This window comes from Sporothrix schenckii (genome assembly GCF_000961545.1).
Source record: "Sporothrix schenckii 1099-18 chromosome Unknown Cont42, whole genome shotgun sequence".
Classification (NCBI taxonomy): Eukaryota; Fungi; Ascomycota; class Sordariomycetes; order Ophiostomatales; family Ophiostomataceae; genus Sporothrix; species Sporothrix schenckii.
Genome location: NW_015971143.1, coordinates 1,232,653 through 1,248,187, shown reverse-complemented (window position 1 = coordinate 1,248,187; position 15,535 = coordinate 1,232,653). Strand labels below are relative to the sequence as shown.

General features: G+C 51.9%; 4 protein-coding genes across 4 annotated transcripts; 2 read left to right on the top strand and 2 right to left on the bottom strand.

Annotated features, from left to right (window-relative positions):
- Positions 1-664: 664 nt before the first annotated feature.
- SPSK_01646 (concanavalin A-like lectin/glucanase) lies at positions 665-2,341 on the bottom strand (the record flags this gene model as incomplete). The annotated part of the gene is made up of 2 exons (XM_016728554.1): positions 665-1,011; positions 1,180-2,341. 2 exons carry the CDS (start codon positions 2,339-2,341, stop codon positions 665-667), a joined length of 1,509 nt encoding a protein of 502 aa, XP_016589916.1.
- Positions 2,342-3,036: 695 nt separating this feature from the next.
- Positions 3,037-3,306, top strand: SPSK_02087 (uncharacterized protein; the record flags this gene model as incomplete). Its single annotated transcript, XM_016728981.1, has 1 exon — positions 3,037-3,306. The coding sequence occupies one exon, from the start codon at positions 3,037-3,039 to the stop codon at positions 3,304-3,306; it is 270 nt and encodes an 89-aa protein (XP_016589915.1).
- An 8,464-nt stretch (positions 3,307-11,770) lies between these two features.
- Positions 11,771-12,830, bottom strand: SPSK_01835 (pyridoxine 4-dehydrogenase; the record flags this gene model as incomplete). Its single annotated transcript, XM_016728735.1, has 2 exons — positions 11,771-12,723; positions 12,779-12,830. The coding sequence occupies 2 exons, from the start codon at positions 12,828-12,830 to the stop codon at positions 11,771-11,773; spliced, it is 1,005 nt and encodes a 334-aa protein (XP_016589914.1).
- Positions 12,831-14,571: 1,741 nt separating this feature from the next.
- SPSK_01868 (NADPH2:quinone reductase) lies at positions 14,572-15,528 on the top strand (the record flags this gene model as incomplete). Its single annotated transcript, XM_016728767.1, has 1 exon — positions 14,572-15,528. The coding sequence occupies one exon, from the start codon at positions 14,572-14,574 to the stop codon at positions 15,526-15,528; it is 957 nt and encodes a 318-aa protein (XP_016589913.1).
- Between the last annotated feature and the right edge of the window lie 7 nt (positions 15,529-15,535).

Here is a 15,535-nt window from a genome sequence, read left to right as displayed (position 1 = left end):
ACGATATGGATTTATCTTGATCACGTGATCTATCAAGAACATATGCAAAGTAGTCCCAATATGTCTACAGCACAAGGCGACAAAATTCACTTTTGTTGAAGAGTATGGCCATTGTGGAGGGAGGAACAGTTACCCGTCAGTTCTACAGTGTCTGTCTTGGTCACGATAGGTTGAGAAAAGAATATAATAGCGGAGACATGTGAAGAAAATAGAAATTCATATTTCCTTAAAATAAAAGCTAATAAAACAAAAATAAATTAATGACCAAAATATTCCCTAAAATATTCAGTAAACCAAAATATTTACAACTATCGCAGTGCAAATGTATGACAAGCATGTGGTCTCTCAGAACTATTCCTTGCTTGGTTTGATAGTCTCCAAGTCACAATTTATCAACACCGACATTTAGCACCTCATGGTATCCACGACCCTCGTATCATCACCCTTGTATCATACCGGTGTACAGTGCGTACATTGTGTACATTGTGTTATTTTCGTATTTACAGTCTTCTTTCGGGTCCTGTCACATATAAATATCCTCCAGAAAACAAAAGTACAGAAGCCGTATGTGCTGCCAAAGGTGGTATATAAAACGCCGGATACGAATGTCGTGAGAGTGTTTTTGTCGTTTCTTTTCGGTTTTGTGGTGTCTTTCGTCGTTCCCTCACAGACACTGCGAATAGTAGTCGTTTTGGAACCTGCAGGTCGTTCCGGCCGCACAGCCGCCACAGCCGTTCCACGTCTTGCCCGCACACTGGCCGTACTTGGCCGACTGGCAGTTTTGGTAGTGGTTTCCGCTGTTGCCGTTGTTTCCGTTGTTGCCGTTGTTTCCATTGTTGCCATTGTTGCCTCCATTCCCCCTGTTTCCGCCATTTCCATTGTTCCCTCCGTTGCCTCTGTTTCCGCCATTGCCATTGTTCCCTCCATTCCCTCCATTCCCTCCATTCCCCCCATTCCCTCTATTTCCACCGTTTCCTCCCTGTCCACCGTTTCCGCCTTGTCCACGTTGGCCTGTAAAGTAAGTAGGTCGGATATTAGTGGATGTCCGTCTATCGTCTAGGCATGGGAAGTTATCCGACTAAGAAAAGAAGCAGAACAACGAAAGGCATGCCACAACAACCGACACCATCGAAGCACGGCACAGTGATCCTCCGCTCGCATCGTCGCCCAAAGACCTACCTCCACTGGACACCAGCACCGGCGTGCCCGTCACGGGCGTCTCGTCGATGCTGCACATGTTGCTGCAGCCGCCGGGCTTGGGCATGTAGGCGGCGTCGGTGTTGTTGAAGACCATCTCGATCCACTGGATCTGCAAAAAGGCGGCGCCGTCGGCGCTCATGTTGCCGCTCCAGGAGCCGCCGTCGCTCCAGCTGTTGAACATCACCTGGGAGGGGTCGCGGGGCGCCTGGAAGGTGATGGTGGAGGCCAGCTGGCCGTCGACGTACCAGGACGTGGCGCCGGGGGTCCAGTCCATGCGGTAGTGGGCCCAGTCGTTCCAGCGGTTGCCGCCGGGCATGGTGACGTTGCGCGTGGCCTGGGGGATGTCGCCGTCGGCGTTCCACGAGGGCTGGTTGGTGAACTGGACGCGCGTGGGCGGGTCGCGCGTGCGGATCTCGAGGTCGGACTCCTGCACGAGGTTGAGGTTGTTGTTGGCGCCGGCGCGGTACGTGAACATGGCCGTGATGGCGCCGGGCGACCCGACGGTGCGCGCGTACATGCGCACCGACAGGTACTTGTAGCCCTGCGACGACGACTCGATCTCGGCCGACGTCTGGAACGCGTTGAGCCGCGCCGTGCGCATCACCATGTACGTCGGTATGTCGCGGGCGTGCAGCGTCCGGTGGTGGGCGCCGGCCGCCCGGCTGGACAGGTTGCCGACGTGGTCCGAGTTGTGCTCAATGTAAATGTTGTTGGGCGAGTTGACCATGAACAGCGTCGCGTCGCTGCCGGTGACGTCCGAGTTGTTGGCCTTCATGAGCGCGCCGTTGTCCCAGTTCTGTGCCATCCACATGTTGGTCCAGCGGTCCGACGAAAAAAAGGCATTCGTCGCCGGCGCGTTGATGTTGGACGGTGCGTCCTTGAGGACGGGCGGTGTGTGCGCGTACTCGCTCAGGTTCCGGAAATCAAAGAAGCTGTGGTGCGAAAAATAGTTGGCCGTCGAGCTGTTGGTGTGGTAGCACGTGCAGTTGGCGTCTGTCGTGAGCGGATACGGTGATGTGGACGGCGTGTTGGCGGCCTCGACGCCGTGCCATGATAATGAGGCCCACGCGGCGACTGTGATCCACGCCAGCGCCTTGGACGACGACGAAGAGGGCGACGGTTCTCGCACGGATGGCAACATCCTGGCACGCGTCGATGATCTGTATCTCTGTCTGGTCTGTGTTAGTAAGGAAAGCCTACAAACGTCCAATGTCTTTCTTGTCAAAAGAAGTCGACTCAGCCTCATGAGGCTCTGGTGGAGTACGGGAGAAGGGATGAAGGTGGAGAGTTGCAATGAGGGCGAAAAGGAGAAAAAGTGAATAAAAACAAAGGTAAGGTAAGGAGGAAAGAAAGGAGCAAAAACCAGCACTCGTCCAGCCAACGTACAAAGAGTGCATCCACCGATCTGAGCGTCAAATCGAGGCCTTCCCCTCCTTTTCCTTTTCCCCCGGAGAGACACAGGGCAATAACGGCAGCCGGTGGTTAAGTAGTCGCGTCGGCAATCGAATTTGCCAAGAACGGCAAGGGCCAGCAAGCGAGAATTCTTGTTGGAAAATGGTGGAGAGTACAGCGTAAATGAACACGCGTGCTGGTCACAGTGTCAAAGTTGTTCTCTGTATTGTGTTGGTGACGCACGCCGTCTCAAAGATGCTCCGTGTTAAACAAGCCGAGCGTTGGCGGTTAGTGAAAATAAATGAAGAGCGTGTTTATGGTGATTATGGTGATTATGGTGTTATGGTGTCTATGGTCTTTGTGAAGGTGATGAATATATATGCCTTGGAAAGAGAATATGGAAAGGGCCCAAAAAATAAAGAAAGAAGGAGGGTGTGGTAGGCAATGTGGCAAACACTACAACAAACGAGGACAGGCGAGGTTAAAACATGGGGAAAGCAGGAGGATCGGAAGAAGAGGATGGGGTGGGAGACCTCCTGGGGTGGTGGAGAGGTGGACAACTGCCACACTTGGCCGACTCTTGGTACGTCTTGGGATGACTTGGGATGTCTTGAGAACAGTCTCAGTGTAAACGTTTGGCCGGTTGATGAAGAGGGTGACGAGTTCCTTTACAAGGGCATCGTCTCATCTATGCTGTATAAATCGACGCCTTGACATTAAAGAGTCTAGACCGCTTCTCACTTAAAATACGGAACTTAAAGAAAGGTAAAAGGTAAAAGAACAAAGGGGCCACCATTGTCATCCAGTACCAGGGCTTGTCGAAAAGGGACAAACAGCAAGGTAGAGGGAAATACTAAATAGGCAGCCCGGAAAATAGCAATGGTAAATTGAAAATTAAACAAACAGAGCAAGGAGAGCAGTAGAAGTGGAACTTCAAGGGAAGAATGGCAGAAAGACGTTTCATCCAAAAAATGCTTAGCAGGCCTCCATGTTCGGCAGTCAGCAGTCGCAAAGTCTGGTCCTCTTCGGCCCATTTGCAAAAAGTGGAGACGAAAGGAGACGAAAGAAGAAGAGGTGGAAGGACAGCGACAGGCCATGGACGACATAGTAGGTTTGCCATTCAGCCACCGGATCGAGTAGCCTGTATTTCCTTGTCGGGCTGGGAGATCGTTGGCTGGGAGGATGGGGGAAGATGTGCAGGATTTGGGGCGACTGGGGCATATTTACCCGAAAATTGACGTGGATGTCGTGATTGGGAAATTGAGGGGGGAATCTTAACGCAGCCACGGGGTGAGCAAGTAGAAATTACGGGGAGTATATTTACGAGTAAAGAGACAGCTAAAAGAGGCAGAGAAAATAAAAAAAAGAATGTCAGGGAATGATGTGCAGATGTGCGTAGAGTCCAAAAAGAGAGCTTGGGTCAGTTTCCACGATCCACGATCCACGACCCACGTAAAAAGAGGCACAGCAGGGGGAGGGAGATCACAGGGGAACAGGACCAGGAATCCGACAGCAGCGCATGAAATACACCGCAAGAAACAAAGCGACGAACACAACAGCAAACGACCATTATTGCCAGGTGGCATAAGTGGCACTGTGCCAATCTGGACCGAAATGCAGCTGGAGCCGGATGTTCACCAATCGGTTCAGATCTTGCTTGTCTGCAGAGTTTTTCAGACTACGGAGCATTGCATTGAATTCTAATTTTATTGACACGTGCCAGGTCTAGAGCGCAGAGACGATGGGCAGAAAAGTCAGTCGAAGAGTGTGCCTGGGCAAGATGGGCGGGATGGCAAAAGGGCGACGCAAGACAGAGGCATCCCAATAATGGCACATTTTATGGCTCACCCGCGTGCAAAACGAACCATTTCGGGCCCGAAACGCGGCTTACATCTGCGCCGCACGCGTGGAGTCGTACTGGAGAGGGCACATTCTGCGCCACACAACGACGGAAGATTCGCTTCTTTTTCATTTTCGTTTGACATGTTTGCTTCAGCATGCTAGAAGGTTCGGATTGACTAAGTTGAGAATATTCGGAGCGTATGCAAGAAAGTTGAAAAAGAAAGTTAGGCGTAACAGCAAAACAGTATGAATTCTTGGAAAGGAATACATAAAACTCAAATTCATCCTTCGCTCGTGAAACGGAGGATTCTGTGCCTGGCGTGGCGGAGCTGCACTTGCTGACAATGATACATCTGACCAATAAAAAAGGCAGGCGGAAGATGCCGAGAGACGCAACCTTCTGAATGGTTCAACAAAAACGACGTACAAAAAGCGGCTCCAATCAACAAGAAGAACAATCCTCATGACCAGGACAGCAACAACAACGAAACGATACAGCAAAACGAATCACGACGACCGACAAAAAAACGTACAGCAGCGGGTATTCGCTGGTCGTCACCGACCCAACTACTAATCCGCCGATTATTGGTTTGACTAGGGGAGAGCGGACGGGATCCCGTATTCTCCAATATCTGTGGCCGTACGTGGAAGATGCAGATGGAGACAGGGCTTTTAAGGGGATGCGTACGTCAATTTGCAAAATGACGGGAAATGGCGAGCAAGAAATGCAGGTCAGAGCAACGCACGTCCACAGAGCAACACACGATGTCCGCAGCACGGCAAAGACTACGCAGCACCACCACTTTTGGGCAGATACGGTCAGACGAGAATAACAATGTCCTACCTATCTGGTGTGTAATGTGGCGCAAGTGCACCTGCAATGCATTTGTCCTCTTGAGGCTCGTGTCGTGCCGGTGGAGATGCTGCAGAATGGGCTGTTTGGGTATTTCCTCATTTGGATTAGCAATGTTATTTCTAGCACAGTCATTGGCCAGTCATCTCGCATTCAGCAATGTGTGCCCCTTTTCGTCGTACTGCGTATTGACTTTACTCATGGTGCCGCCTGCAAAAGGTAGAGATTATGTGTCTTTTTGTAGGGAAACTCTCAGTTTAAACTCATGGAAATAATCACGTAGCGTTTTGTTTGTATGTGGTCCGCTATTTGGATGGTCCAACCTCGTTTTTGTGTACGATTTATCCTGCAAAGCATACGTTGCCTTGACTCTGGAAACCGAGAAGCCTTGGGAGACACATCGACAGTTCTCAACGCGGTCGTAACAAACATTGTCTCTCTGAATTTGCATAGCTTGGTTGTAGACCTCGATCCAAGGCCAGTTACTACACTGGAGGTAACTGCATTTGACAACTTAGACGCATCATTGCCAGAGACGGTGGACGGTTACAAGACGGTCATGTGTGTTTGCGCTGAGTAGTGCACCGTCACTGGGCTTTACTTTTTCGATCAAAAGCTCTTCAGCAGAGATTTCCCGCTGGTCAGGTTTTGCTAATGAGTGCAATTCTTGTCATCTTTTGCTCATTATTTTATTTCCAATCTGAGACCTCCTAAATCGGATAACAGTGCTGTCGTCCCAGGATGCGTCCTGAGTTTCAATTACAGAGGCCGTTTCCAGCTACTATTCTCTTCGTCTTCCGGCCTGTGGCGGCCTTTTTCTCCAGTTGTTTTCATTATCGATCAGATTACTACGTCTAGGATTTCTTTTCGGCCGTTCTTCTACCGCTTGTCTCGTCGTGTCGAATAAACATCCAGTCTTCACATTGTAATTCTACAGGTCATCCCCAAAGTTCTGTACCAATTCAACACACTCTCTCAATCTTCAACGAAGGTTTGCGCAACACCGTTCGATACCTGTCCTTGTCAGTGCACTGGTGACACAAGGACGTAATGCACCCCAGCTTTTCCACTTTTTCACCCAGACCGACCCCACTGTTGCGCCCCACTTTTGTCTACTTGACGACGTCTTTACTTTCTTCTCACTTTCTTGTCAACTTTTTCTCAGCTTTTCCTCAGCTTTTTCTCACCTTCTCGTATGTTTATATTTGGACCCTCTTTGATTTTATTCAAGTCGTCTCTTTAAATTTCAATCGTCGTGGATGTGTGGATAACAAGACGAAAGTTCAAACGATCAATTCAGACGCTGGCCAGAGTTTGGGCCGACTGGAGACTGCATACACCTTGGTCGTTGAATGGTTTGATTGACTGACGTCGGCAAGGTGTTCTGTCCATGTCTGGGAGCACCTGCTCTGTCCATGTGATGTGGTTGAGTCTATCCATCACCCATTTTATTTTAGTCCGTACACGGCAGGGCAGTGTGTAGAAGCAGGCCATCTTAGATTCCATGGGGCAATCATCTTTTGCTTGAGTATTTGCAAACAGGAATGCTCCCACGCTCTAGCGTTGCCCTTTGTCCTGCCCATAGGAAAGGTTCCCTTCCCTTTCTCTTTCATCGTCTCTGTAGGTTGTAGGGTGGCGAGAAAAGAGGAGTCATTCTATTTCCTCTTTAGCATGTCGCTCCCATTGAACAATTTATGTCTATTGATTTTATTTTAACGACATTTTACTGACCATCATTATTTTTGTGCCGGCATCCGACCAGATGACTATTTCTTCTTTCAGAAAGAGCGAGTCCACAAAACAGTAGCTTGCAGCGCGCAGAGCTGACAGCTGTTAGGCTCAAGGTCATACTCGCAGTGTTCGCTGAACAGGTCCCACACCCACCGGAAGCAGTTCCGGCCAGCCACCTAGCCGTGCTGCATTTTCACGCCTTCCAAGATGCTCTGGATCCATTCACTGACATTCGTTTTCTGAAACACTTTCCCACCCCATGACGTGTGGTTTTGACAATATTTTTGATATTTGGTCAACCGAGCCTGCGCCAAGTGGTACCTGCGTTGATCAAGGGAAGGAGTGAAGACGCAGAGCTTTGCACATTGTTCCACAACAAGGTAATCCCCGGTACCCGGGTGCTTCCAAATGATGGCATTGTGACTTGTATGCTTGGTATGGAGTGTTCAATGGAAGCCGTTGATTGTAGTATGTTCGCACCACAATCTGAAAGGACTTTGGCATCACCTTGATGCCTATGTCGTTCTTTCGTAGAAATAGAGTCCTTGTCGTCTTCACACAGTCTCATATACACTACAACTGAACTGCAAAAGGTGTGGCGATGGTTGTGGTGGTGCTGTCCTTGTAGGCCCAAAAGATACGCTTCCCCTGTCCTCTCAGATGGCTCTCACCTTCTTCTCACATTCTCACTTTCAAAAATATATTCTTTATCTGCTCTGCCCATACTTCCGAGTGTCCTCATTGCATTCCCATTGGTCACAAGGTCCATGAATTCGTTTGCTCCTTCTACAATGATGTGTCCGTTGCTCCTTTCTCGTCGTGCTGGATGCCCGCCGCCCACTACCCAGAACGCGCTCCACTCACAACAACAGGAACGAACCTGGCACGAGCATGTTCCCTGGACGCGAGAAAAAGGTGAGGCCTCGTTCTTTTCTTGGCACTTCTCCTTTTTGGGTCAAATCAGTGAATTCACGCATCCCGTTTGGGACGTGAGGCCTCGACATGCCGTCATCGCGGCCCACATCGTGCAGCTTGTGCACCCACGCCCATTGTTTGTTCTTGCTGATTCTGCCTCTCTCTGTCCGTATTCACTCAACAAAAATAAAGGCCATTGTGTTTTTTTTTCTATTCGTCCGTGCAAGCGGAGAATGGTACCATTTTTGACACCGCCTGCTGCAGACATTTTTGCACGCTCGCACGGATCAGCTGCTCCCCCTCCCCTCCAGCAGTATATGTATCTCCTCTCTCCCACTCAACTCTGCAAAGTCTCTTCTCCTTCTTTCTTCTTTTTTTCTTCAGATCTGCACATCATCTCCATCTTCCTCCATCTCCTACTTTGTCGTCTTTATCTTCTTCATCTACTTCTACTTCGTTAACTTCTACTTCATCTTGCATCCTTCCATCCCTTCCTCTCTACTATCTCGACGTTCACCTTCTTGTATTTCTACTTCTATGTCTTAATGCCCAGTGGTACTCTCTTCCATCTTCTCTTTCTTTCCTCCTAGTTCTTCTCTTTTATCTTCTTGTCCACAGCTTCTTTATTTTTCGTCTTCTTCATCGGACCTAGTGGTCTTTTCTTCCTTCGCTGCCCATCACGCTTCGACCCATATCATCTTCTTCCGTCTCGCTTCTGCTCCTTTCATCTTACCTAGCAACACACTTCAATCAATGTCACACTGTTTTGCAAGCGCCATTTTTCTCATGTCGGATCTCTCCTCGCTCCTTTTGACATGAAACTTGTCTGCTTCTCTCTCCAATCTTCTATTTGTCTTTGCAATTCAGCCACTTTTGTTTTTATATTTTTAACTTATATCAGCGCTTCCTCTTTCTTCTGCTGTTGACAAGTGGTCTTCAAGTGTCTTTCTTTGTTTCTTATTTCTTACCCCTTGACTTTTGTTGACTGTTTAGTTCTTTGTATTGTGTTGTGGCAAGTTGTCACGCGTTCCTTCCTTTTGTGTCAACATCCACCATCGCTCCTTCCATTTTTACTTCGACAAACAGTTTAGTATATTTTCCTTCTTCAGCGAGCGCAAAGTTTATATTCCATCCTCTTTTCTCCTCACTTCTTCTTCTTCGCCATCTTCCAATTCAATTAACATATTCAACCCACTTTCTCTCATGTCCCATCATGTCTACTTACGCTTTTAACTTTGTCTTTCCAAGTGGTACTTTCCTCATCTCTCCTTGTCGCCGTGTCTCGAGCTTTGTCTCTATGGTGCTTGTAATCCCGAGTTGGGCTCCTACTACCACATTTTCTCAGACTCTGGCTGTAATTTTCTCTTCTCCCTGCTACTAATTTGACTTGGCCGTTTAATTTCTTCTTTGGCAGGGCACTAACCGGCTCAGGGGCGGTTGGGTGGTGAGCCGTTCGACTTTTCGACCTTTTCGACTCGGTGAGTGTTTTAGTTCTCTGAATTTGCATGGCTTCTACTTGTTCATTTCTAACATTGTTCACTTCTTATAGACGATCCCGACGACTTCCCGACAACTTCCCGACGACAACTTCCCGACGACAACCTCGACGACAACCCGACTCGACGACAATCTGGTTCAGTGGGAGGTTGGGTGGTCGAATCAGTACGATGTCCTTAATTGATCTCAAAGTATGTATGTTTTCGTCTCTTTTTCTCCCCTTCGCTTTCTCCTTTCCTTGGCTCACTATGTCCCGATAGTTTCGAAAACGACAGGAAAACAACAAACCGACATTGACATTAACAACAACGGTCCAGGTGGGTGGGCGGGAGCGACCGTTCGACTTTCGACTTCGACTTTCGACTTTGGACCCTTCAACACATAACCCGGCGCACAATCCTCGAACACTAAAGAAAAGAAGGCAGTCGTCTCTGTTAGCCCGGTCCGCACTTGCCCACAGGGGCCTCTTTTCCTTGTGAGTATCTTCTCTCCTTCCCCCAACAGCACAGAAGAGGACAGATGATAAAGGCTTTTGCATTTCCCAGGTCCCCGGGGGCATCGCAAGCTTTGCTTGACGATGCACTGGAGCAGTGGGATGCAAATCTATAGGTTCGCACCCATTTGCCAGTTGAGCAGTCCGACTCCCGCCAAAGATCCATTTCGCCTTTTGCCCTTTGCGGAGTCTGGTTTCCTGAGGTAAGTAGGATCGGACGCAACTTCTCCTTCTCTTCATCTTGTCTGCCCTTGGCCTTTGTGTTACTTGCTAATGTCTCCTCTGCTTTGCCTGGGACGCCTTCCTTTACTGCAATAACTCCAGGCCCTCAGGGTCTGGAGTTCCCTTCAGTAAAGAGAAGACGACTCCTGCGAGTGCAGAGGAGTGTTTGGCCTGATAGCCACTGGCTTGGGCAACCTGCTGGGGAGTATGGAGAAGTCGTCTGAACTTGCTAACCCGGGCATTCCGCCTTTGCTTTGAGCAAAAGGCGGATGGGTCTTTACAGGGAGGGCGGTCTTCTCTCTGTCTTATGGACGAACCCAAGACACTACATCCCGCCAGCGATCGGGAGTGCAACGGCCTTTTTCAGCTGGGCCATCTTCTGTGCGACCGAGGGGACCGAGTGAAGAGACTCATGGGGGACAGCAGGGGCTACTTGTGGGCACTTGTGGAACGGGATTTCGGGGACTATTGACCATCTTTTTCTTTTAGTGGCGGGGATTTCTCTTTGGTTTCTCGACGACTGAGCCAACCTTCCGCCACTTTTGAACCTCGACGACTGGACTGGCTCTCGGGGGCTCTGGTTGGGCAGGGGATCTGGCTGGGCAGGGGATCTGGCTGGGCAGGGGATAGGCTCGGGGGCGGCTGGGCGGTGAGCCTTCGACTTCCGGCATTTTTTTGACACAGCATCAACACCACACACCACAGCTACACATTGACGAATCGACGAATCGACGGATCGGCACTTTGGTTCAGGGGCGGCTGGGTGGTGAACCAATTGTGGGCGGTGGTTTCTTTGGAGATGCAAGTCCTTCATCCTTCTTTTGATGATATCTATTCACATGTCTAACTCCATTTTCACCAGCATCTTCCACTGTTCGACAATCTCGAGAACGACACAACGATACAATAACGCAACAGCACAACAACACAACAACATCGACGCTTTGGTTCAGAGGGTGGTCGGGCGGCGAACCACGACGGGCTTGTTTTGTTTTTGATAAACGTAAGTCGTCTGTATCGCCATACAAATAATTGCAACAAATGCTGACTAGATTTTATTTGCCTTAATTTTGTTTACTTTTGCGCTTCTTCCATAGATTAAATCAGAGAACAAAAAGTTTTGCTTTGCAGAATCTTCTCTCAGTGCAATATATGATTGTGACTATAGAGATTGTGACTATAGATGTCAATTGTTGTTCATGTCGCGATATTCTCGACTTTGTAAATAATTATGCAAAGTTGTTCGACCCCTGTATTGTTGCCTCTCAAGTGTAGCAGCTAATCCCGCCAAGTCTCACTGGACAAGAGGTCCCTGTCGCTGCCAGCACTTGTTCCTGACGTCTGCAGCCAACCGATTCGCAATGCCTGATTCCCGAAAAGCTGTTGCATACCGTTTGACACTCACGTCTCACCGCATGTTTCTATCCAAGCTGTCAGCTGTCTCGCTGTGTAGCCGTGCGTGTGGAGTTATAAAATAGATTATTGACGTAAAGCAGCGATTCATAATCTGTCGTCGTTCTTTGTTCTTTTGCAAATTATGTTTGCTTCACTCGCTCTCTCTTCCCTCCCACCCTCTTCGCGTTCCATTCCTCTGTTCTCACTTCGGGCGCCCGGTCGCGTGTCGACTACGCCTTCCCTGGCATTCCGCCCGGGTAGCGGCCACCCTGGACCTCGTACTTTGCCCGGATGGCGTCCAGCGCGTCCAAGTCCTCAATGGTCAGGTCGACGACTTTGAGGTTCTCGCGCACGCGCTCCACGGTCGTGCCGCCGGGGATGGGGATGATGGTGGCGGGCATGCCGGCTCGCAGCGACTGGCAGCGCGCCCAGTTGATGGCCAGCTGGGGCAGGGTGCAGCCCTTGCGGGCGGCGTAGGCGGCGAGCGCGTCGACGAGCTGCAGGTTCTGGGGCAGGTTGTCGGCGGAGAAGCGGGGGAAGCGGGCCATGGCGCCGTACAGGTCGGCCTGCGAGCGGACCTGGCCGGTCAGCAGACCGCGGCCGACGGGCGAGTAAGCAATTATGGGGATGTTGTGCTGGGCACAGGCGGCGGCGACGCCGTCGGTCAGAATGTCGGCGGTCAGCAGGGACAGCTCCTCCTCGCAGGCGGCAATCGGGGGCGCGCCGACGTCGGCGGCGGCGGCCACGGCGGCGTGGACGGAGTCGGCGGTCACTTCAGACAGCGAGATGGCCCGGAAGGCGCCCTCCTGGATGAGCTCCTGGAAGGCGGCCACGGTGGTGGGCCAGGGCGTGACGCGGTCGTGGCGGCCGACCTCGAACAGGTCCATGACCTTGCGGCCCTGCAGTTGGGCGGCGCTGTCGAGGACCGAGCGGCGCACGTTGGCGCGGCCGCTGTCGGGTTTGAAGGTGTTGGGCTTGTCCATGCCGCCCTTGATGCTGAGGACGACGCGGTCGGCGTCGTCGGGGTACTTTGCAAAGTACTTTTCGAGCAGCACGAGCGAGTTGGCCGACTCCGGACCGTAAAACTCGCCGCCGTTCCAAAAGTTGGCGCCGGCATCGAGGGCGGCGCGCATGGCGGCAATCTTCTCGTCGTCGGACAGCGGACTGTCTGGCCGCGTTAAGCCTGAGAGGTTAGCAGAGGGAAGAGTAAGAGATGCCGCGATGGTTACGTGACTTACCCATCAGGCCGTAGCCAATCGGACCAACTTGTTTACCAGCGAGCTGCGGCATATTGTGAGATGTTGATGATCAAGAAGGATGGCTATGGCGATGAGGAGGTAAAATAAACTGTAGAAAACTGTGATGCTGAGAATTGTAGATGTTCAGTGGATTGACGATAAGAGACGGCCAAAAACTAATATCCAAGTCGACGACGATGTCGCCATTTATACCTTTCGTGGTCCATCGCAGTCCCCGTTGCCTTCGTGGTCGTTCATCGATATCAATGTCCTTTAGAGTGTTAGTGATAGGCAACGCAGCATATGTACAGCGTATTAGTTCGTAGTTCACAGATGCATACTTCTGTACCGTCACAGCGACAGCGTTAACTCCTGAGCCGACACCGGACAGGGCGAATGTGCTTATGTCCCGCCGTGTCTTGGCGAGCATAAGTCCGGGGCGAGCGAGCACTGGAGACGTGCTAAGCACGCTGGAAATGCGCTGGAGTCGCGTCAACGATCCACTAAAAGTGCCATAAACCCGTCCGCGCCAACGTCATTTTATTTGTCTGGAGTTAACAATCGTGAACTCGCGAGGCAGTTGTGCCGGCGGCATTTGCTCGGAAACGCACTCTTGGACAAATGTGAGAGTCAGTGAGAAACACAATGATCCACGAAGACGTGTCTGTAAGCGGCACAGTAAATGACATTCGACTGTGGAGTGAGAGGGCGAGAGAGCGGATTTTGGTGACGGACAGACGGCCAATTGAAGCAGTCCGATGAGAATCATGAATTGGGATACTTTGACAGACAAGGCTCACAGCAGCGAAGAGGCACACGACATTGGTACACTGTTCTACAATAGAAATTGAGGTTGCAGGGGATGTGACAAGTCGTTGCTTAAGCCACTGTCTCACACATCGTGGGGGGAGCGATTCCTGTCCCAGTAGGATATGCATTAGACTGACACCCAGTAACGTGCCATCGCGTTGCGGATATGGTCATACAAGGAAAAAAAGGGGGGGAGAAGACGGCCTTTTGCATCGTCCTCACAACAAAACAGTCACCCAAAGAGGACATGCAAGGCACGGAGAAGGCCAAAGGCGCAAAACCACGCCTCAGAAAGCTCCATGAGACAGATCACACAACAATGCAAGCGACGTCGTTCGGTCTCCGCCGCGTTGGTGATGTGGCAAGCATAAATATTCTAAGGGTTCCACTCACATTGGTGAAAATTGGTCATGTTGTAAGAATTACTCCATGAAGATGACAAAGATATGCTATGTCGCCTGTACTAATTACCAGTGCCCGTGGCCGCATGGCCTGCCCCTGTCTCTTGGCGTGAACCCCGCTATGCCACGCATAACGTCATTATTCAGCGCCTTCAGTATTCGGAGTACATTAGTGGCCCGTGCAGACACCGTATCAGCATTATGTGGTAATTGCATCTCCGGACAAAGTACTCGTAAGCCACTGACATCAGCCAGCGGCGACCGTACGGCGGCCGTACGGCCGTCGCAATGTTTCTGCTCCGTACAGAATACACGGCTGACAAAACTGTAGAATGTGATGCAGATGGACAGAAGGGGCCAACATCAATTGACAGCTCCCTTCACGAGCCAGCAGAGACTTGAGATATAAAGACGTCTCGCCGCCGCTGAATGGACAAAAGACGCACACAACATCAACACCACCAATAAACCAATTGTTAGTTGGCTGTTTTCTCTTCATACAGTCCACTGTATACCATCCACCTTCCGCACGTGGCGATCCACTCCTCCGATTCCTCATCTGCCTCTTCATCGTCAACTACCATGCACTACGCTCAGGTCCAGGCCTTTGGCCAACCGCCACAGTACCTCGAGGGACCTGACCTGCCTGAGCCCACAGGCAACCAGATCCGCCTCAAGGTCCTCGCCTCGGCCGTCCACCGCCTAGTGCAGATGCGCGCCAAGGGCCAGCACTTTTCCGCCACATCGGCGCCGCTGGACCCCTCGTCGGACGGCGTCGCGGTCGACGAGGCCACCGGGCAGGTGTACTACGTCGGCACCTTTGCCGCGCCCCTGTTTGCCGAGTATGCCAACGTCGACAAGGCGCGGCTGGTGCCCCTGCCCGCCGGGGCCGACCCCGTGACCGTCGCCGCGCTGGCCAACCCGGTGCAGTCGTCGTGGATGTCGCTGGCGGCCCGCGTCAACCGGGACGTGCTGCCCAAGGATTTCTCCGTGCTGATCCTGGGCGTCACGGGCACGAGCGGCCGCGCGGCCGTCGACGTGGCACGCCAGTTTGGCGCCGGCACCGTGGTGGGCGCCGGCCGCCGCGCGGCGCCGCTGCAGGCGCTGGTCGCCGACAAGGTGCTGGACGCATACCTGGTGCTCGACGACGCGACCCTGGCAGCAGCGACGCGCGCGCTGGGCCACGTCGACGTCGTCCTGGACTACGTCTGGGGCGCGCAGGCGGCCACCGTGCTCAACAACCTGCAGCCGGGCGCCGCGGTGACGCAGTACGTCAACATTGGCACGACGGCCCAGGAGGAGACCCTCGCGCTCAGTGCCCAGACGCTGCGGTCCAAGAACCTGACGCTCAGCGGCGCCGCGCCGGGGAGCTACACGCTGGCCGCGGCCGGCAAGGAGCTGCCGGCCATTGTGGCCATGGCGGCCAGCCTGCCCAAGCCCGCGGATGTGGTGCCGTACCCGCTGAGCGAGGTCGCGCGCGTCTGGGACACGGACGAGGCGCGGAAGAAGCGGCTGGTCTTGTTGCCGGAGACGTCGTAGGTGGGCA